Source organism: Oncorhynchus nerka, linkage group LG6, assembly GCF_034236695.1.
Source record: "Oncorhynchus nerka isolate Pitt River linkage group LG6, Oner_Uvic_2.0, whole genome shotgun sequence".
NCBI lineage: Eukaryota > Metazoa > Chordata > Actinopteri > Salmoniformes > Salmonidae > Oncorhynchus > Oncorhynchus nerka.
Window position 1 is genome coordinate 76,092,724 of NC_088401.1, and position 22,761 is coordinate 76,115,484.

Sequence of the window (22,761 nt, forward strand, 5' to 3'; positions counted from 1 at the left end):
GCGAAGAGTAAACAGGTAGAGGTAGAGGTGTAGAGAGAGAGAGAGAGAGAGAGAGAGAGAGAGAGAGAGAGAGACACACACACAAAGAGAGTGAGCGACAGACGAGAGAGAAAGAGAGAGAGACCCCGTGGGCACAACTCAGACACTGAAACAGTCATCATCTTCCAAGGACCAGAACAACACAGGTGAGAGAGAGACAAGAGATTCTGACCATGGCGTCGTTCGAACCTCAGGGCCAGTCTCCTCCTTGCTGTGGCCCCCAGTTCCCCAGCTTGGGCCAGGAACCTCCAGAACTCAGCATGTACAGTGACTGCTACTATCCTCCGCCATCACTCCCCAGCCCCCAGCGCATCCCCGACACCTCCTACGACTACAGCACCTCCTCCCCCAACCCTTACCTGTGGTTCAACGGATCCGGCATCAACGCTCCCCATTACCTGGCCACTGCCGGGCCTCCAGGTAACCCCGGGCCCCCCTTCGTCCCCCAGCACTACGGAATGCAGAGGCCCTACCTGGGGTCCAGCGGGGCGGGGGTCCCTGGGGGGGAGCTGAGCTGGTTCTCTCTGCCCTCACAGGAAGACCTGATGAAGCTGGTACGCCCGCCCTACTCCTACTCTGCCCTCATCGCCATGGCGATCCACGGCGCCCCGGAGCGGCGGCTGACCCTGAGTCAGATCTACCAGTACGTGGCCGATAACTTCCCCTTCTACAACAAGAGCAAGGCTGGCTGGCAGAACTCGATCAGGCACAACCTGTCACTTAATGACTGTTTCAAGAAGGTCCCCAGAGACGAGGACGATCCTGGTAAGACTACCTACATTATGTGTTTGTTTTACAAAAAGCCCACAAAATAAAATAACCAATCAATCTAAGGTATGACAGTACTTGATGGTTGAATTATTCATTTTGAACCTAACCTTGGCACCCAGAACCAAATCTGTCATGACAGACAAATGTGAATCTGCTGTTAATCTTTAGTCAAGTCAAAATTCTACTTTAGTTGTGATGTGTCTTTAATTTAAGTAGCCACTGTGACTTGTCTTTAGAGTGTGTAACAGTCTAGTGATAGAACAGCTTGTCTTTAGAGTGTGTAACAGTCTAGTGATAGAACAGCTTTAGAGTGTGTAACAGTCTAGTGATTGAACAGCTTGTCTTTAGAGTGTGTAACAGTCTAGTGATAGAACAGCTTTAGAGTGTGTAACAGTCTAGTGATTGAACAGCTTGTCTTTAGAGTGTGTAACAGTCTAGTGATAGAACAGCTTGTCTTTAGTGTGTAACAGTCTAGTGATTGAACGTCTTTAGAGTGTGTAACAGTCTAGTGATTGAACGTCTTTAGAGTGTGTAACAGTCTAGTGATAGAACAGCTTGTCTTTAGAGTGTGTAACAGTCTAGTGATAGAACAGCTTGTCTTTAGAGTGTGTAACAGTCTAGTGATAGAACAGCTTTAGAGTGTGTAACAGTCTAGTGATAGAACAGCTTGTCTTTAGAGTGTGTAACAGTCTAGTGATAGAACAGCTTGTCTTTAGAGTGTGTAACAGTCTAGTGTGATTGAACAGTCTAGTGATTGTCTTTAGAGTGTGTAACAGTCTAGTGATAGAACAGCTTGTCTTTAGAGTGTGTAACAGTCTAGTGATAGAACAGCTTGTCTTTAGAGTGTGTAACAGTCTAGTGATAGAACAGCTTGTCTTTAGAGTGTGTAACAGTCTAGTGATAGAACAGCTTGTCTTTAGAGTGTGTAACAGTCTAGTGATTGAACAGCTTGTCTTTAGAGTGTGTAACAGTCTAGTGATAGAACAGCTTGTCTTTAGAGTGTGTAACAGTCTAGTGTGTAACAGTGATCTTTAGAGTGTGAACAGTCTAGTGATTGTCTTTAGAGTGTGTAACAGTCTAGTGATTGAACAGCTTGTCTTTAGAGTGTGTAACAGTCTAGTGATAGAACAGTCTAGTGATAGAACAGCTTGTTTAGAGTGTGTAACAGTCTAGTGAACAGCTTGTCTTTAGTGTGTAACAGTCTAGTGATAGAACAGCTTGTCTTTAGAGTGTGTAACAGTCTAGTGATTGAACAGCTTGTCTTTAGAGTGTGTAACAGTCTAGTGATTGAACAGCTTGTCTTTAGAGTGTGTAACAGTCTAGTGATTGAACAGCTTGTCTTTAGAGTGTAGTGTAACAGTCTTTAGAGTGATGATTGAACAGCTTGTCTTTAGAGTGTGTAACAGTCTAGTGATAGAACAGCTTGTCTTTAGAGTGTGTAACAGTCTAGTGATAGAACAGCTTGTCTTTAGAGTGTGTAACAGTCTAGTGTGAACAGCTTGTCTTTAGAGTGTGTAACAGTCAGCTTGTCTTTAGAGTGTGTAACAGTCTAGTGATTGAACAGCTTGTCTTTAGTGTAACAGTGTGATAGAACAGCTTTAGAGTGTGTAACAGTCTAGTGATAGAACAGCTTGTCTTTAGAGTGTGTAACAGTCTAGTGATAGAACAGCTTGTCTTTAGAGTGTGTAACAGTCTAGTGATAGAACAGCTTGTCTTTAGAGTGTGTAACAGTCTAGTGATAGAACAGCTTGTCTTTAGAGTGTGTAACAGTCTAGTGATAGAGTGTGAACAGCTTGTCTTTAGAGTGTGTAACAGTCTAGTGATAGAACAGTCTTAACAGTCTTTTGAACAGAGTGTGTAACAGTCTAGTGATAGAACAGCTTGTCTTTAGAGTGTGTAACAGTCTAGTGATTGAACAGCTTGTCTTTAGAGTGTGTAACAGTCTAGTGATAGAACAGCTTGTCTTTAGAGTGTGTAACAGTCTAGTGATAGAACAGCTTGTCTTTAGAGTGTGTAACAGTCTAGTGATAGAACAGCTTGTCTTTAGAGTGTGTAACAGTCTAGTTAGAACAGCTTGTCTTTAGAGTGTGTAACAGTCTAGTGATAGAACAGCTTGTCTTTAGAGTGTGTAACAGTCTAGCTTGTCTTTAGAGTGTGTAACAGAGTGATTAGAACAGCTTGTCTTTAGAGTGTGTAACAGTCTAGTGATGTACACTTTAGAGTGTAACAGTCTAGTGATAGAACAGCTTGTCTTTAGAGTGTGTAACAGTCTAGTGATAGAACAGCTTGTCTTTAGAGTGTGTAACAGTCTAGTGATAGAACAGCTTGTCTTTAGAGTGTGTAACAGTCTAGTGATAGAACAGCTTGTCTTTAGAGTGTGTAAGTCAGTGATCTAGTGATAGAACAGCTTGTCTTTAGAGTGTGTAACAGTCTAGTGATAGAACAGCTTGTCTTTAGAGTGTGTAACAGTCTAGTGATAGAACAGCTTGTCTTTAGAGTGTGTAACAGTCTAGTGATTGAACAGCTTGTCTTTAGAGTGTGTAACAGTCTAGTGATTGAACAGCTTGTCTTTAGAGTGTGTAACAGTCTAGTGATAGAACAGCTTGTCTTTAGAGTGTGTAACAGTCTAGTGATAGAACAGCTTGTCTTTAGAGTGTGTAACAGTCTAGTGATTGAACGTCTTTAGAGTGTGTAACAGTCTAGTGATAGAACAGCTTGTCTTTAGAGTGTGTAACAGTCTAGTGATTGAACAGCTTGTCTTTAGAGTGTGTAACAGTCTAGTGATAGAACAGCTTGTCTTTAGAGTGTGTAACAGTCTAGTGATTGAACAGCTTGTCTTTAGAGTAGTGATAGAACAGTCTTTAGTGATAGAACAGCTTGTCTTTAGAGTGTGTAACAGTCTAGTGATAGAACAGTCTTGTCTTTAGAGTCTAGTGTCTTTAGAGTGTAACAGTCTAGTGATAGAACAGCTTGTCTTTAGAGTGTGTAACAGTCTAGTGATAGAACAGCTTGTCTTTGATAGTGATAGAACAGTCAGAACAGCTTGTCTTTAGAGTGTGTAACAGTCTAGTGTGATAGAGTGTGAACAGTCTTGTCTTTAGAGTGTGTAACAGTCTAGTGATAGAACAGCTTGTCTTTAGAGTGTGTAACAGTCTAGTGATAGAACAGCTTGTCTTTAGAGTGTGTAACAGTCTAGTGATAGAACAGCTTGTCTTTAGAGTGTGTAACAGATAGAACAGCTTGTCTGTAACAGTCTTTATGAGTGATTGAACAGCTTGTCTTTAGAGTGTGTAACAGTCTTGATAGAACAGCTTTAGAGTGTGTAACAGTCTAGTGATAGAACAGCTTGTCTTTAGAGTGTTTAACAGTCTAGTGATAGAACAGCTTGTCTTTAGAGTGTGTAACAGTCTAGTGATAGAACAGCTTGTCTTTAGAGTGTGTAACAGTCTAGTGATAGAACAGCTTGTCTTTAGAGTGTGTAACAGTCTAGTGATAGAACAGCTTGTCTTTAGAGTGTGTAACAGTCTAGAACAGTGATGTGAACAGCTTGTCTTTAGAGTGTGTAACAGTCTAGTGATTGAACAGCTTGTCTTTAGAGTGTGTAACAGTCTAGTGATAGAACAGCTTGTCTTTAGAGTGTGTAACAGTCTAGTGATAGAACAGCTTGTCTTTAGAGTGTGTAACAGTCTTGTGATAGTAACAGTCTAGTGATTGTCTTTAGAGTGTGTAACAGTCTAGTGATAGAACAGCTTGTCTTTAGAGTGTGTAACAGTCTAGTGATAGAACAGCTTGTCTTTAGAGTGTGTAACAGTCTAGTGATAGAACAGCTTGTCTTTAGAGTGTGTAACAGTCTAGTGATTGAACAGCTTGTCTTTAGAGTGTGAACAGCTTGTCTTTAGTGTGTACCACAGTCTAGTGATTGAACAGCTTGTCTTTAGAGTGTGTAACAGTCTAGTGATAGAACAGCTTGTCTTTAGAGTGTGTAACAGTCTAGTGATAGAACAGCTTGTCTTTAGAGTGTGTAACAGTCTAGTGATAGAACAGCTTGTCTTTAGAGTAACAGTCTAGTGATAAGCTTGTCAGTCTAGTGATAGAACAGCTTGTCTTTAGAGTGTGTAACAGTCTAGTGATAGAACAGCTTGTCTTTAGAGTGTGTAACAGTCTAGTGATAGAACAGCTTGTCTTTAGAGTGTGTAACAGTCTAGTGATAGAACAGCTTGTCTTTAGAGTGTGTAACAGTGTGTAACAGTCTAGTGATAGAACAGCTTGTCTTTAGAGTGTGTAACAGTCTAGTGATAGAACAGTCTTGTCTTTAGAGTGTGTAACAGTCTAGTGATAGAACTTTAGAGTGTGTAACAGTCTTGTCTTTAGAGTGTGTAACAGTCTAGTGATAGAACAGCTTGTCTTTAGAGTGTGTAACAGTCTAGTGATAGAACAGCTTGTCTTTAGAGTGTGTAACAGTCTAGTGATAGAACAGCTTTAGAGTGTTAACAGTCTTTAGAACAGCTTGTCTTTAGAGTGTGTAACAGTCTAGTGATTGAACAGCTTGTCTTTAGAGTGTGTGAGTGATAGAACAGCTTGTCTTTAGAGTGTGTAACAGTCTAGTGATAGAACAGCTTGTCTTTAGAGTGTGTAACAGTCTAGTGATAGAACAGCTTTAGAGTGTTAACAGTCTTTAGAGCTTGTCTTTGTGTAACAGTCTAGTGATAGAACAGCTTGTCTTTAGAGTGTGTAACAGTCTAGTGATATAACAGCTTGTCTTTAGAGTGTGTAACAGTCTAGTGATTGAACAGCTTGTCTTTAGAGTGTGTAACAGTCTAGTGATTGAACGTCTTTAGAGTGTGTAACAGTCTAGTGATTGAACAGCTTGTCTTTAGAGTGTGTAACAGTCTAGTGATAGAACAGCTTGTCTTTAGAGTGTGTAACAGTCTAGTGATAGAACAGCTTGTCTTTAGAGTGTGTAACAGTCTAGTGATAGAACAGCTTGTCTTTAGAGTGTGTAACAGTCTAGTGATAGAACAGCTTGTCTTTAGAGTGTGTAACAGTCTAGTGATTGAACAGCTTGTAGAAAGCTTGTCTTTAGAGTGTGTAACAGTCTAGTGATAGTGAACAGCTTGTCTTTAGAGTGTGTAACAGTCTAGTGATAGAACAGCTTGTCTTTAGAGTGTGTAACAGTCTAGTGATAGAACAGCTTGTCTTTAGAGTGTGTAACAGTCTAGTGTGAACAGCTTGTCTTTAGAGTGTGTAACAGTCTAGTGATAGAACAGCTTGTCTTTAGAGTGTGTAACAGTCTAGTGATAGAACAGCTTGTCTTTAGAGTGTGTAACAGTCTAGTGATAGAACAGCTTGTCTTTAGAGTGTGTAACAGTCTAGTGATAGAACAGCTTGTCTTTAGAGTGTGTAACAGTCTAGTGATTGAACAGCTTGTCTTTAGAGTGTGTAACAGTCTAGTGATAGAACAGCTTGTCTTTAGAGTGTGTAACAGTCTAGTGATTGAACAGCTTGTCTTTAGAGTGTGTAACAGTCTAGTGATGAGCTTGTCTTTAGAGTGTGTAACAGTCAGTGCTTGTCTTTAGAGTGTGTAACAGTCTAGTGATTGAACGTCTTTAGAGTGTGTAACAGTCTAGTGATAGAACAGCTTGTCTTTAGAGTGTGTAACAGTCTAGTGATAGAACAGCTTGTCTTTAGAGTGTGTAACAGTCTAGTGATTGAACAGCTTGTCTTTAGAGTGTGTAACAGTGTGATAGAACAGCTTGTCTTTAGAGTGTGTAACAGTCTAGTGATAGAACAGCTTGTCTTTAGAGTGTGTAACAGTAGTGATAGAACAGCTTGTCTTTAGAGTGTGTAACAGTCTAGTGATAGAACAGCTTGTCTTTAGAGTGTGTAACAGTCTAGTGATAGAACAGCTTGTCTTTAGAGTGTGTAACAGTCTAGTGATAGAACAGCTTGTCTTTAGAGTGTGTAACAGTCTAGTGATAGAACAGCTTGTCTTTAGAGTGTGTAACAGTCTAGTGATAGAACAGCTTGTCTTTAGAGTGTGTAACAGTCTAGTGATTGAACAGCTTGTCTTTAGAGTGTGTAACAGTCTAGTGTGAACAGCTTGTCTTTAGAGTGTGTAAGTCTAGTGATAGAACAGTCTAGTGATAGAACAGCTTGTCTTTAGAGTGTGTAACAGTCTAGTGATAGAACAGCTTGTCTTTAGAGTGTGTAACAGTCTAGTGATAGAACAGCTTGTCTTTAGAGTGTGTAACAGTCTAGTGATAGAACAGCTTGTCTTTAGAGTGTGTAACAGTCTAGTGATAGAACAGCTTGTCTTTAGAGTGTGTAACAGTCTAGTGAGTGATTGAACAGCTTGTCTTTAGAGTGTGTAACAGTCTAGTGATAGAACAGCTTGTCTTTAGAGTGTGTAACAGTCTAGTGATTGAACAGCTTGTCTTTAGAGTGTGTAACAGTCTAGTGATAGAACAGCTTGTCTTTAGAGTGTGTAACAGTCTAGTGATAGAACAGCTTGTCTTTAGAGTGTGTAACAGTCTAGTGATAGAACAGCTTGTCTTTAGAGTGTGTAACAGTCTAGTGATTGAACAGCTTGTCTTTAGAGTGTGTAACAGTCTAGTGATAGAACAGCTTGTCTTTAGAGTGTGTAACAGTCTAGTGATAGAACAGCTTGTCTTTAGAGTGTGTAACAGTCTAGTGATAGAACAGCTTGTCTTTAGAGTGTGTAACAGTCTAGTGATAGAACAGCTTGTCTTTAGAGTGTGTAACAGTCTAGTGAACAGCTTGTCTTTAGAGTGTGTAACAGTCTAGTGATAGAACAGCTTGTCTTTAGAGTGTGTAACAGTCTTGTCTTTAGAGTGTGTAACAGTCTAGTGATAGAACAGCTTGTCTTTAGAGTGTGTAACAGTCTAGTTAGAACAGCTTGTCTTTAGAGTGTGTAACAGTCTAGTGATAGAACAGCTTGTCTTTAGAGTGTGTGAACAGCTTGTCTTTAGAGTGTAACAGTCTAGTGATAGAACAGCTTGTCTTTAGAGTGTGTAACAGTCTAGAGTGTGTAACAGTCTAGTGATAGAACAGCTTGTCTTTAGAGTGTGTAACAGTCTAGTGATAGAACAGCTTGTCTTTAGAGTGTGTAACAGTCTAGTGATAGAAAGCTTGTCTTTAGAGTGTTAACAGTCTTGATAGAACAGCTTGTCTTTAGAGTGTGTAACAGTCTAGTGATAGAACAGCTTGTCTTTAGAGTGTGTAACAGTCTAGTGATAGAACAGCTTGTCTTTAGAGTGTGTAACAGTCTAGTGATAGAACAGCTTGTCTTTAGAGTGTGTAACAGTCTAGTGATAGAACAGCTTGTCTTTAGAGTGTGTAACAGTCTAGTGATAGAACAGCTTGTCTTTAGAGTGTGTAACAGTCTAGTGATAGAACAGCTTGTCTTTAGAGTGTGTAACAGTCTAGTGATAGAACAGCTTGTCTTTAGAGTGTGTAACAGTCTAGTGATAGAACAGCTTGTCTTTAGAGTGTGTAACAGTCTAGTGATAGAACAGCTTGTCTTTAGAGTGTGTAACAGTCTAGTGATAGAACAGCTTGTCTTTAGAGTGTGTAACAGTCTAGTGATAGAACAGTCTTGTCTTTAGAGTGTGTAACAGTCTAGTGATAGAACAGCTTGTCTTTAGAGTGTGTAACAGTCTAGTGATAGAACAGCTTGTCTTTAGAGTGTGTAACAGTCTAGTGATAGAACAGCTTGTCTTTAGAGTGTGTAACAGTCTAGTGATAGAACAGCTTGTCTTTGAGAGTGTGTAACAGTCTAGTGATAGAACAGCTTGTCTTTAGAGTGTGTAACAGTCTAGTGATAGAACAGCTTGTCTTTAGAGTGTGTAACAGTCTAGTGATAGAACAGCTTGTCTTTAGAGTGTGTAACAGTCTAGTGATTAGAACAGCTTGTCTTTAGAGTGTGTAACAGTGTGATAGAACAGCTTGTCTTTAGAGTGTGTAACAGTCTAGTGATAGAACAGCTTGTCTTTAGAGTGTGTAACAGTCTAGTGATAGAGAACAGCTTGTCTTTAGAGTGTGTAACAGTCTAGTGATAGAACAGCTTGTCTTTAGAGTGTGTAACAGTCTAGTGATAGAACAGCTTGTCTTTAGAGTGTGTAACAGTCTAGTGATTGAACAGCTTGTCTTTAGAGTGTGTAACAGTCTAGTGATAGAACAGCTTGTCTTTGTCTTTAGAGTGTGTAACAGTCTAGTGATAGAACAGCTTGTCTTTGTAACAGTCTAGTGATAGAACAGCTTGTCTTTAGAGTGTGTAACAGTCTAGTGATTGAACAGCTTGTCTTTAGAGTGTGTAACAGTCTAGTGATAGAACAGCTTGTCTTTAGAGTGTGTAACAGTCTAGTGATAGAACAGCTTGTCTTTAGAGTGTGTAACAGTCTAGTGTCTTGTCTTTAGAGTGTGTAACAGTGATAGAACAGCTTGTCTTTAGAGTGTGTAACAGTCTAGTGATAGAACAGCTTGTCTTTAGAGTGTGTAACAGTCTAGTGATAGAACAGCTTGTCTTTAGAGTGTGTAACAGTCTAGTGATAGAACAGCTTGTCTTTAGAGTGTGTAACAGTCTAGTGATAGAACAGCTTGTCTTTAGAGTGTGTAACAGTCTAGTGTGAACAGCTTGTCTTTAGAGTGTGTAACAGTCTAGTGATAGAACAGCTTGTCTTTAGAGTGTGTAACAGTCTAGTGATTGAACAGCTTGTCTTTAGAGTGTGTAACAGTCTAGTGATAGAACAGCTTGTCTTTAGAGTGTGTAACAGTCTAGTGATAGAACAGCTTGTCTTTAGAGTGTGTAACAGTCTAGTGATAGAACAGCTTGTCTTTAGAGTGTGTAACAGTCTAGTGATAGAACAGCTTGTCTTTAGAGTGTGTAACAGTCTAGTGATAGAACAGCTTGTCTTTAGAGTGTGTAACAGTCTAGTGATAGAACAGCTTGTCTTTAGAGTGTGTAACAGTCTAGTGTGAGCTTGTCTTTAGAGTGTGTAACAGTCTAGTGATAGAACAGCTTGTCTTTAGAGTGTGTAACAGTCTAGTGATAGCTTGTCTTTGATGTGAACAGCTTGTCTTTAGAGTGTGTAACAGTCTAGTGATAGAACAGCTTGTCTTTAGAGTGTGTAACAGTCTAGTGATAGAACAGCTTGTCTTTAGAGTGTGTAACAGTCTAGTGATAGAACAGCTTGTCTTTAGAGTGTGTAACAGTCTAGTGATAGAACAGCTTGTCTTTAGAGTGTGTAACAGTCTAGTGATTGAACAGCTTGTCTTTAGAGTGTGTAACAGTCTAGTGATTGAACAGCTTGTCTTTAGAGTGTGTAACAGTCTAGTGATGAACAGCTTGTCTTTAGAGTGTGTAACAGTCTAGTGATAGAACAGCTTGTCTTTAGAGTGTGTAACAGTCTAGTGATAGAACAGCTTGTCTTTAGAGTGTGTAACAGCTTGTCTTTAGAGTGTGTAACAGTCTAGTGATTGAACAGCTTGTCTTTAGAGTGTGTAACAGTCTAGTGATAGAACAGCTTGTCTTTAGAGTGTGTAACAGTCTAGTGATAGAACAGCTTGTCTTGTCTTAGAACAGCTTGTCTTTAGAGTGTGTAACAGTCTAGTGATAGAACAGCTTGTCTTTAGAGTGTGTAACAGTCTAGTGATAGAACAGCTTGTCTTTAGAGTGTGTAACAGTCTAGTGATAGAACAGCTTGTCTTTAGAGTGTGTAACAGTCTAGTGATAGAACAGCTTGTCTTTAGAGTGTGTAACAGTCTAGTGATAGAACAGCTTGTCTTTAGAGTGTGTAACAGTCTAGTGATAGAACAGCTTGTCTTTAGAGTGTGTAACAGTCTAGAACAGCTTGTCTTTAGAGTGTGAACAGTCTAGTGATAGAACAGCTTGTCTTTAGAGTGTGTAACAGTCTAGTGATAGAACAGCTTGTCTTTAGAGTGTGTAACAGTCTAGTGATAGAACAGCTTGTCTTTAGAGTGTGTAACAGTCTAGTGATTGAACAGCTTGTCTTTAGAGTGATAGAACAGCTTGTCTTTGTGTAACAGTCTAGTGATAGAACAGCTTGTCTTTAGAGTGTGTAACAGTCTAGTGATAGAACAGCTTGTCTTTAGAGTGTGTAACAGTCTAGTGATAGAACAGCTTGTCTTTAGAGTGTGTAACAGTCTAGTGATTGAACAGCTTGTCTTTAGAGTGTGTAACAGTCTAGTGATTGAACGTCTTTAGAGTGTGTAACAGTCTAGTGATAGAACAGTCTTAACAGTCTAGTGATAGAACAGTCTTTAGAGTGTAACAGTCTAGTGATAGAACAGCTTGTCTTTAGAGTGTGTAACAGTCTAGTGATTGAACAGCTTGTCTTTAGAGTGTGTAACAGTCTAGTGATAGAACAGCTTGTCTTTAGTAACAGTCTGTGTAGAACAGTCTTTGAGTGTGAACAGTCTTGTCTTTAGAGTGTGTAACAGTCTAGTGATAGAACAGCTTGTCTTTAGAGTGTGTAACAGTCTAGTGATAGAACAGCTTGTCTTTAGAGTGTATAACAGTCTAGTGATAGAACAGCTTGTCTTTAGAGTGTGTAACAGTCTAGTGATAGAACAGCTTGTCTTTAGAGTGTGTAACAGTCTAGTGATAGAACAGCTTGTCTTTAGAGTGTGTAACAGTCTAGTGATTGAACAGCTTGTCTTTAGAGTGTGTAACAGTCTAGTGATTGAACAGCTTGTCTTTAGAGTGTGTAACAGTCTAGTGATAGAACAGCTTGTCTTTAGAGTGTGTAACAGTCTAGTGATTGAACAGCTTGTCTTTAGAGTGTGTAACAGTCTAGTGATTGAACAGCTTGTCTTTAGAGTGTGTAACAGTCTAGTGATTGAACAGCTTGTCTTTAGAGTGTGTAACAGTCTAGTGATAGAACAGCTTGTCTTTAGAGTGTGTAACAGTCTAGTGATAGAACAGCTTGTCTTTAGAGTGTGTAACAGTCTAGTGATAGAACAGCTTGTCTTTAGAGTGTGTAACAGTCTAGTGATAGAACAGCTTGTCTTTAGAGTGTGTAACAGTCTAGTGATAGAACAGCTTGTCTTTAGAGTGTGAACAGTCTTGTCTCTTTAGAGTGTGTAACAGTCTAGTGATAGAACAGCTTGTCTTTAGAGTGTGTAACAGTCTAGTGATAGAACAGCTTGTCTTTAGAGTGTGTAACAGTCTAGTGATTGAACGTCTTTAGAGTGTGTAACAGTCTAGTGATTGAAGCTCGTCTTTAGAGTGTGTAACAGTCTTTAGAACAGCTTGTCTTTAGAGTGTGTAACAGTCTAGTGATAGAACAGCTTGTCTTTAGAGTGTGTAACAGTCTAGTGATTGAACAGCTTGTCTTTAGTGATTGAACAGCTTGTCTTTAGAGTGTGTAACAGTCTAGTGATAGAACAGCTTGTCTTTAGAGTGTGTAACAGTCTAGTGATAGAACAGCTTGTCTTTAGAGTGTGTAACAGTCTAGTGATTGAACAGCTTGTCTTTAGAGTGTGTAACAGTCTAGTGATAGAACAGCTTGTCTTTAGAGTGTGTAACAGTCTAGTGATAGAACAGCTTGTCTTTAGAGTGTGTAACAGTCTAGTGATAGAACAGCTTGTCTTTAGAGTGTGTACAGTCTAGTGTAGAACAGCTTGTCTTTAGAGTGTGTAACAGTCTAGTGATAGAACAGCTTGTCTTTAGAGTGTGTAACAGTCTAGTGATAGAACAGCTTGTCTTTAGAGTGTGTAACAGTCTAGTGATAGAACAGCTTGTCTTTAGAGTGTGTAACAGTTAGTGATAGAACAGCTTGTCTTTAGAGTGTGTAACAGTCTAGTGATAGAACAGCTTGTCTTTAGAGTGTGTAACAGTCTAGTGATAGAACAGCTTGTCTTTAGAGTGTGTAACAGTCTAGTGATTGAACAGCTTGTCTTTAGAGTGTGTAACAGTCTAGTGATAGAACAGCTTGTCTTTAGAGTGTGTAACAGTCTAGTGATAGAACAGCTTGTCTTTAGAGTGTGTAACAGTCTAGTGATTGAACAGCTTGTCTTTAGAGTGTGTAACAGTCTAGTGATAGAACAGCTTTAGAGTGTGTAACAGTCTTGTCTTTAGAGTGTAACAGTGTAACAGTCTAGTGATAGAACAGCTTGTCTTTAGAGTGTGTAACAGTCTAGTGATAGAACAGCTTGTCTTTAGAGTGTGTAACAGTCTAGTGATTGAACAGCTTGTCTTTAGAGTGTGTAACAGTCTAGTGATTGAACAGCTTGTCTTTAGAGTGTGTAACAGTCTAGTGATTGAACAGCTTGTCTTTAGAGTGTGTAACAGTCTAGTGATAGAACAGCTTTAGAGTGTGTAACAGTCTAGTGATAGAACAGCTTGTCTTTAGAGTGTGTAACAGTCTAGTGATAGAACAGCTTGTCTTTAGAGTGTGTAACAGTCTAGTGATTGAACAGCTTGTCTTTAGAGTGTGTAACAGTCTAGTGATAGAACAGCTTGTCTTTAGAGTGTGTAACAGTCTAGTGTGAACAGCTTGTCTTTAGAGTGTGTAACAGTCTAGTGATAGAACAGCTTGTAACTTTAGAGTTTAGAGTGTGTAACAGTCTAGTGATAGAACAGCTTGTCTTTAGAGTGTGTAACAGTCTAGTGATAGAACAGCTTGTCTTTAGAGTGTGTAACAGTCTAGTGATAGAACAGCTTGTCTTTAGAGTGTGTAACAGTCTAGTGATAGAACAGCTTGTCTTTAGAGAGTGTGTAACAGTCTAGTGAGTCTAGTGATTGAACAGCTTGTCTTTAGAGTGTGTAACAGTCTAGTGATTGAACAGCTTGTCTTTAGAGTGTGTAACAGTCTAGTGATAGAACAGCTTGTCTTTAGAGTGTGTAACAGTCTAGTGATAGAACAGCTTGTCTTTAGAGTGTGTAACAGTCTAGTGATAGAACAGCTTGTCTTTAGAGTGTGTAACAGTCTAGTGTGAGCTTGTCTTTAGAGAACAGAACTTGTCTTTAGAGTGTGTAACAGTCTAGTGATTGAACAGCTTGTCTTTAGAGTGTGTAACAGTCTAGTGATAGAACAGCTTGTCTTTAGAGTGTGTAACAGTCTAGTGATAGAACAGCTTGTCTTTAGAGTGTGTAACAGTCTAGTGATTGAACAGCTTGTCTTTAGAGTAACAGTCTAGTGATTGAACAGCTTGTCTTTAGAGTGTGTAACAGTCTAGTGATAGAACAGCTAGAACAGCTTGTAACAGTCTAGTGATAGAACAGCTTGTCTTTAGAGTGTGTAACAGTCTAGTGATAGAACAGCTTGTCTTTAGAGTGTGTAACAGTCTAGTGATAGAACAGCTTGTCTTTAGAGTGTGTAACAGTCTAGTGATAGAACAGCTTGTCTTTAGAGTGTGTAACAGTAGTGTAACAGTCTAGTGATTGAACAGCTTGTCTTTAGAGTGTGTAACAGTCTAGTGATAGAACAGCTTGTCTTTAGAGTGTGTAACAGTCTAGTGTGATTGAACAGTCTTGTCTTTAGAGTCTTTAGAGTGTGTAACAGTCTAGTGATAGAACAGTCTTTAGAGTGATGAGAACAGCTTGTCTTTAGAGTGTGTAACAGTCTAGTGATAGAACAGCTTGTCTTTAGAGTGTGTAACAGTCTAGTGATAGAACAGCTTGTCTTTAGAGTGTGTAACAGTCTAGTGATTGAACAGCTTGTCTTTAGAGTGTGTAACAGTCTAGTGATTGAACAGCTTGTCTTTAGAGTGTGTAACAGTCTAGTGATAGAACAGCTTGTCTTTAGAGTGTGTAACAGTCTAGTGATAGAACAGCTTGTCTTTAGAGTGTGTAACAGTCTAGTGATTGAACAGCTTGTCTTTAGAGTGTGTAACAGTCTAGTGATAGAACAGCTTGTCTTTAGAGTGTGTAACAGTCTAGTGATAGAACAGCTTGTCTTTAGAGAGTGTGTAACAGTCTAGTGATTGAACAGCTTGTCTTTAGAGTGTGTAACAGTCTAGTGATAGAACAGCTTGTCTTTAGAGTGTGTAACAGTCTAGTGATAGAACAGCTTGTCTTTAGAGTGTGTAACAGTCTAGTGATAGAACAGTGTAACAGTCTTGTGTCTTTAGAGTGTGTAACAGTCTAGTGATTGAACAGCTTGTCTTTAGAGTGTGTAACAGTCTAGTGATAGAACAGCTTGTCTTTAGAGTGTGTAACAGTCTAGTGATAGAACAGCTTGTCTTTAGAGTGTGTAACAGTCTAGTGATAGAACAGCTTGTCTTTAGAGTGTGTAACAGTCTAGTGATAGAACAGCTTGTCTTTAGAGTGTGTAACAGTCTAGAACAGCTTGTCTTTAGAGTGTGTAACAGTCTAGTGATAGAACAGCTTGTCTTTAGAGTGTGTAACAGTCTTGATAGAACAGCTTGTCTTAGAGTGTGTAACAGTCTAGTGATTGAACAGCTTGTCTTTAGAGTAGTGTGTAACAGTCTAGTGATAGAACAGCTTGTCTTTAGAGTGTGTAACAGTCTAGTGATAGAACAGCTTGTCTTTAGAGCTTGTGTAACAGTCTAGTGATTGAACAGCTTGTCTTTAGAGTGTGTAACAGTCTAGTGATGAGCTTGTCTTTAGAGTGTGAACAGCTTGTCTTTAGAGTGTGTAACAGTCTAGTGATAGAACAGCTTGTCTTTAGAGTGTGTAACAGTCTAGTGATAGAACAGCTTGTCTTTAGAGTGTGTAACAGTCTAGTGATAGAACAGCTTGTCTTTAGAGTGTGTAACAGTCTAGTGATAGAACAGCTTGTCTTTAGAGTGTGTAACAGTCTAGTGATAGAACAGCTTTTGTCTTTGAGAGTCTTTAGAGTGTAACAGTCTAGTGATAGAACAGCTTGTCTTTAGAGTGTGTAACAGTCTAGTGATAGAACAGCTTGTCTTTAGAGTGTGTAACAGTCTAGTGATTGAACAGCTTGTCTTTAGAGTGTGTAACAGTCTAGTGATAGAACAGCTTGTCTTTAGAGTGTGTAACAGTCTAGTGATTGAACAGCTTGTCTTTAACAGTCTAGTGATAGAACAGCTTGTCTTTAGAGTGTGTAACAGTCTAGTGATAGAACAGCTTGTCTTTAGAGTGTGTAACAGTCTAGTGATTGAACAGCTTGTCTTTAGAGTGTGTAACAGTCTAGTGATAGAACAGCTTGTCTTTAGAGTGTGTAACAGTCTAGTGATGAACAGCTTGTCTTTAGAGTGTGAACAGTCTTGATCTTTAGAGTGTGTAACAGTCTAGTGATAGAACAGCTTGTCTTTAGAGTGTGTAACAGTCTAGTGATAGAACAGCTTGTCTTTAGAGTGTGTAACAGTCTAGTGATAGAACAGCTTGTCTTTAGAGTGTGTAACAGTCTAGTGATAGAACAGCTTGTCTTTAGAGTGTGTAAACAGTGATTGTCTTTAGAGTGTGTAACAGTCTAGTGATTGAACAGCTTGTCTTTAGAGTGTGTAACAGTCTAGTGATAGAACAGCTTGTCTTTAGAGTGTGTAACAGTCTAGTGATAGAACTAGTGATGAACAGCTTGTCTTTAGAACTTTAGCTTGTCTTGTCTTTAGAGTGTGTAACAGTCTAGTGATAGAACAGCTTGTCTTTAGAGTGTGTAACAGTCTAGTGATTGAACGTCTTTAGAGTGTTTAACAGTCTAGTGATAGAACAGCTTGTCTTTAGAGTGTGTAACAGTCTAGTGATAGAACAGCTTGTCTTTAGAGTGTGTAACAGTGTAACAGTCTTTAGAGTGTGTAACAGAGTGAGAACAGCTTAACAGTCTTTAGAGAGCTTGTCTTTAGAGTGTGTAACAGTCTAGTGATAGAACAGCTTGTCTTTAGAGTGTGTAACAGTCTAGTGATTAGAACAGCTTGTCTTTAGAGTGTGTAACAGTCTAGTGATTAGAACAACTTGTCTTTAGAGTGTGTAACAGTCTAGTGATAGAACAGCTTGTCTTTAGAGTGTGTAACAGTCTAGTGATAGAACAGCTTGTCTTTAGAGTGTGTAACAGTAGTGATAGAACAGTCTAGTGATGAGAACAGCTTGTCTTTAGAGTGTGTAACAGTCTAGTGATAGAACAGCTTGTCTTTAGAGTGTGTAACAGTCTAGTGATAGAACAGCTTGTCTTTAGAGTGTGTAACAGTCTAGTGATTGAACAGCTTGTCTTTAGAGTGTGTAACAGTCTAGTGATGGAACAGCTTGTCTTTAGAGTGTGTAACAGTCTAGTGATAGAACAGCTTGTCTTTAGAGTGTGTAACAGTCTAGTGATAGAACAGCTTGTCTTTAGAGTGTGTAACAGTCTAGTGATAGAACAGCTTGTCTTTAGAGTGTGTAACAGTCTAGTGATAGAACAGCTTGTCTTTAGAGAGTGTAACAGTCTAGTGATGATAGAACAGCTTGTCTTTAGAGTGTGTAACAGTCTAGTGATAGAACAGCTTGTCTTTAGAGTGTGTAACAGTCTAGTGATAGAACAGCTTGTCTTTAGAGTGTGTAACAGTCTAGTGATTGAACAGCTTGTCTTTAGAGTGTGTAACAGTCTAGTGATAGAACAGCTTGTCTTTAGAGTGTGTAACAGTCTAGTGATTGAACAGCTTGTCTTTAGAGTGTGTAACAGTCTAGTGATAGAACAGCTTGTCTTTAGAGTGTGTAACAGTCTAGTGATAGAACAGCTTGTCTTTAGAGTGTGTAACAGTCTAGTGATAGAACAGCTTTAGAGTGTGTAACAGTCTAGTGATTGAACAGCTTGTCTTTAGAGTGTGTAACAGTCTAGTGATTGAACAGCTTGTCTTTAGAGTGTGTAACAGTCTAGTGATAGAACAGCTTGTCTTTAGAGTGTGTAACAGTCTAGTGATAGAACAGCTTGTCTTTCGAGTGTGTAACAGTCTAGTGATTGAACGTCTTTAGAGTGTGTAACAGTCTAGTGATTGAACAGCTTGTCTTTAGAGTGTGTAACAGTCTAGTGATTGAACAGCTTGTCTTTGATAGAACAGCTTGTCTTTAGAGTGTGTAACAGTCTAGTGATAGAACAGCTTGTCTTTAGAGTGTGTAACAGTCTAGTGATAGAACAGCTTGTCTTTTTAACAGTCTAGTGATAGAACAGCTTGTCTTTAGAGTGTGTAACAGTCTAGTGATTGAACAGCTTGTCTTTAGAGTGTGTAACAGTCTAGTGATAGAACAGCTTGTCTTTAGAGTGTGTAACAGTGTGTAAGCTTGTCAGTCTAGTGATAGAACAGCTTGTCTTTAGAGTGTGTAACAGTCTAGTGATAGAACAGCTTGTCTTTAGAGTGTGTAACAGTCTAGTGATTGAACAGCTTGTCTTTAGCTTGTCTTTAGAGTGTGTAACAGTCTAGTGATAGAACAGCTTGTCTTTAGAGTGTGTAACAGTCTAGTGATAGAACAGCTTGTCTTTAGAGTGTGTAACAGTCTAGTGATAGAACAGCTTGTCTTTAGAGTGTGTAACAGTCTAGTGATAGAACAGCTTGTCTTTAGAGTGTGTAACAGTCTAGTGATAGAACAGCTTGTCTTTAGAGTGTGTAACAGTCTAGTGATAGAACAGCTTGTCTTTAGAGTGTGTAACAGTCTAGTGATTGAACAGCTTGTCTTTAGAGTGTGTAACAGTCTAGTGATAGAACAGCTTGTCTTTAGAGTGTGTAACAGTCTAGTGATAGAACAGCTTGTCTTTAGAGTGTGTAACAGTCTAGTGATAGAACAGCTTGTCTTTAGAGTGTGTAACAGTCTAGTGAGAACAGCTTGTCTTTAGAGTGTAACAGTCTAGTGATAGAACAGCTTGTCTTTAGAGTGTGTAACAGTCTAGTGATAGAACAGCTTGTCTTTAGAGTGTGTAACAGTCTAGTGATAGAACAGCTTGTCTTTAGAGTGTGTAACAGTCTAGTGAGCTTGTCTTTAGAACAGCTTGTCTTTAGAGTGTGTAACAGTCTAGTGATTGAACAGCTTGTCTTTAGAGTGTGTAACAGTCTAGTGATGGAACAGTGTAACTAGTGTTGAACAGTGTCTTTAGAGTGTGTTGATAGAACAGCTTGTCTTTAGAGTGTGTAACAGTCTAGTGATTGAACGTCTTTAGTGTGTGTAACAGTCTAGTGATTGAACATCTTGTCTTTAGAGTGTGTAACAGTCTATTGATAGAACAGCTTGTCTTTAGAGTGTGTAACAGTCTAGTGATAGAACAGCTTGTCTTTAGAGTGTGTAACAGTCTAGTGATGGAACAGCTTGTCTTTAGAGTGTGTAACAGTCTAGTGATAGAACAGCTTGTCTTTAGAGTGTGTAACAGTCTAGTGATTGAACGTCTTTAGAGTGTGTAACAGTCTAGTGATTGAACAGCTTGTCTTTAGAGTGTGTAACAGTCTAGTGATTGAACAGCTTGTCTTTAGAGTGTGTATCAGTCTAGTGAAAGAACAGCTTGTCTTTAGAGTGTGTAACAGTCTAATGATAGAACAGCTTGTCTTTAGAGTGTGTAACAGTCTAGTGATTGAACAGCTTGTCTTTAGAGTGTGTAAAAGTCGTGTGATAAAATGATAGATTAACTGTGTTTAGTAATGATAGTAGATGATGCAGTCAGTAGTCCATGTGTCAACCCCAAACACATTCTAATCTATCCCCCCCTCTCTTTCCCTCTCTCTCTCTCTTCCAGGTAAGGGTAACTACTGGACACTAGACCCAAACTGTGAGAAGATGTTTGACAATGGAAACTTCCGTCGTAAGAGGAAGAGGAAGTCTGATTTGCTGTCTGGAGGAGAGGGGGAGTCAGTGGGGCTGGAGTCAGGTGATCCCAATGACCCGGGGAGTCCCCAAACCCCCAGCAACCATGGGATCGACATGTCCCCCACGCCAGAGAGAATCCCCTCCCCTTCCTCCTCAGGTACCGCCCCTTGTCTGAGCAGCTTTCTGTCTGAGATGTCTGGAGTGGCATCTGGGGGAGCCAATGTAATCGGAGGAGATTCACTGAACCATGCCCTGCCCATAACCCTTACCCTGGACGGGACCCAGAGGCCTACACAGCCTGGGGGTGTTGGTAGTTACTGCCCTAGCTCAGGTGCTTCGGAGTGGGCTTCCCAGCTACCGCCTCCTCCTGGCCTCTCCTCCTCGCCCACCCACTCCTCCCTGGGTTACAGCAGCCCCATCCTCAGCCAGTTCAATGGGCATTTCTACCCTGGCTTGGGCTCAGCAAATATCCTATACCCACGGGAAGGCACAGAGGTCTGAAGAGACTGATAGAGAGGGAGACAGGGATGGGCAGAAGACAACTAGAGGTCTGAAGAGACTAAAGAAAGAAGGAGAGTGAGAAAGAGACTTCTACCTGAGACTGAACTGTCTGCACACACACACACACACACACACACACACACACACACACACACACACACACACACACACACACACACACACACACACACACACACACACACACACACACACACACACACACACACACACACACACACACAGTAGTCCGTTAGCGCTGACAGGGCAGGGCTTAGTTGCATGTGACAGCAGGATGAGCAGGGCCTGGTTCCCAAGGAAACAGCAGAGTCAGCCATGACACACAAATCTATAATTGCTGACTGTCATCACATTTTGTATATATTTGTATTTGTATTTAAGGTGTGTATTTTATTGGTTATGTATGTGTTTTTATCTCTGAGTGCTTGCGTCTAAAACATTTGTTCAACATGTGCCATTGTAGAATAGTGATTTGCGATGGATGACGCAGACCTGGGTTCAGATACATGTGTATTGAGTATTTGTTATTCAAATATTTTGTTCTGTGTATTTAAGTATTTTCAAATAAACAGCTCAAAACAAGTACATTTAATTGAGCATTTGAATGGTTATTTGTGAAAAAAACAAATAGTCAACTAAATTGAATCTGAAAGTATTTTGAAATATTTATTTCATATACTCGTATTTGAGTCAGTGTATTTGAGTATTTCCTACTACTTTCTAAGTGTATTTACAAATAAATTTCAATATTCAGCTACTTGGTTTTTTTTTTCAAATAAATTTGATCTGAATACTTGTTTTAAATTGTATTGAAAAGTAATTGAAATACCTTAAATAGCATTTGAACCCAGGTCTGGTATGGCTTATACCAACATTGGTCTGATGTTTGTTTTTGATAAGAATAATAAAATACAGAAAAACTTTCTCTGATGTGTCATCGTCTTACTCTTTTTAACTCAGAAATAAAAAACAGCCTGGCTGGCTAGTGTTGTAAGGGAGTTATCTGTCTCAACAAATCTTTGTAAAAGATGGTTAACGGCATCAAGCCTCCAGTGAAAAATGACCCTCCTAAAACACACAGGTAGGATAGAAACAGCCTTGTCAGTGAAACGATGACCAGCCAACCAGGGAAAGCTGCTTCTCAGGGTAACTCAATCCTACGGTATGATAAGGATATACTGATGGGTAGATGAATAGAGGGCTAACTGATTGTTGTAAAATCGTGAGAATCACCATACCTCAACCCTTTCTCTTCTCTCTGCTCTCACACAATAACTCACCCCCTCACCCTTCTCTCTGCTCTCACACCATACCTCACCCCTCTCTCTGCTCTCTGCTCTCACACCATACCTCACCCCTCTCTCTGCTCTCACACAATAACTCACCCCCTCTCTCTGCTCTCACACCATACCTCACCCCTCTCTCTTCTCTCACACCATACCTCACCCCTCTCTCTGCTCTCACACCATACCTCACCCCTCTCTCTTCTCTCACACCATACCTCACCCTCTCTCTGCTCTCACACCATACCTCACCCTCTCTCTGCTCTCACACCATACCTCTCTCTGCTCTCACACCATACCTCACCCTCTCTGCTCTCACACCATACCTCACCCCTCTCTCTGCTCTCACACCATACCTCACCCCTCTCTCTGCTCTCACAGCATACCTCACCCCTCTCTCTGCTCTCACACCATACCTCACCCTCTCTCTGCTCTCGCACCATACCTCACCCCTCTCTCTGCTCTCACACCATACCTCACCCCTCTCTCTCGCAGTCCTGCTGACTGGACAAGTCCTGGATTTAGGAAAGGAGATAAGGAGGGGGATGACTTTTGAGGTGAGAGAGGGTTGAGGTACTTTTCCCAAGTGTAAGTTGTAGAATAAAGTAAGATATAGAGCTTGTTAACCAGATAAAGTACAACTTGGAAACATCACCCACCAACCCCTCCCCCTCCCCTCCTCCACAGTGCTGACTGAAAGTTCAAATGAGCAATCACAGCTAGATGAAAAGATAATCCTTTATTGCTGCAAGGGAATTTGTCTTCCACACTAAAAACAAGTTTGGTTAACGTACTACATTGGCACATATTTTGTACATGACCATCTCCTTGGTATGAACAGGTTAAAGACGCTGTGGGCCTTTTTTCAATGCTAAAAGGACAAGACATTGACTACAAAAAAAGTAATAGCAGTTGATATTTGAGTAGATGTTTTATTTCTTCTACTGAACCTACCACAAACTATACAAAGTAAATAGTTAGAATATGTTGTACATTCAGGAGAAAATTAAATTATAGCTTTTGGTACGTATTAAGTATGTATAGTCTGTTCAATATATTTGTAGAGACATTTGTATCCAAATAACCACTTTTGATAAATTTCCGTCTCTGGCACCGTAGACCTTTATTTACCCAGAAACACTGGCAGCATGACTGATGTACTGTGTCCACACAGAGAGGGACAGAAACACTGGCAGCATGACTGATGTACAGTGTCCACACAGAGAGGGACAGAAACACTGGCAGCATGACTGATGTACTGTGTCCACACAGAGAGGGACAGAAACACTGGCAGCATGACTGATGTACAGTGTCCACACAGAGAGGGACAGAAACACTGGCAGCATGACTGATGTACAGTGTCCACACAGAGAGGGACAGAAACACTGGCAGCATGACTGATGTACGGTGTCCACACAGAGAGGG

General features: G+C 40.0%; 1 protein-coding gene across 1 annotated transcript; it reads left to right on the plus strand.

Moving 5' to 3' along the window:
• The first annotated feature begins 6 nt into the window (after positions 1-6).
• Positions 7-20,978, plus strand: LOC115125820 (forkhead box protein I3-B-like). Its single transcript, XM_065019148.1, has 2 exons — positions 7-804; positions 19,464-20,978. Exons 1-2 carry the CDS (start codon positions 213-215, stop codon positions 20,033-20,035), a joined length of 1,164 nt encoding a protein of 387 aa, XP_064875220.1. The 5' UTR covers positions 7-212; the 3' UTR covers positions 20,036-20,978.
• The last annotated feature ends 1,783 nt before the right edge of the window (positions 20,979-22,761 follow it).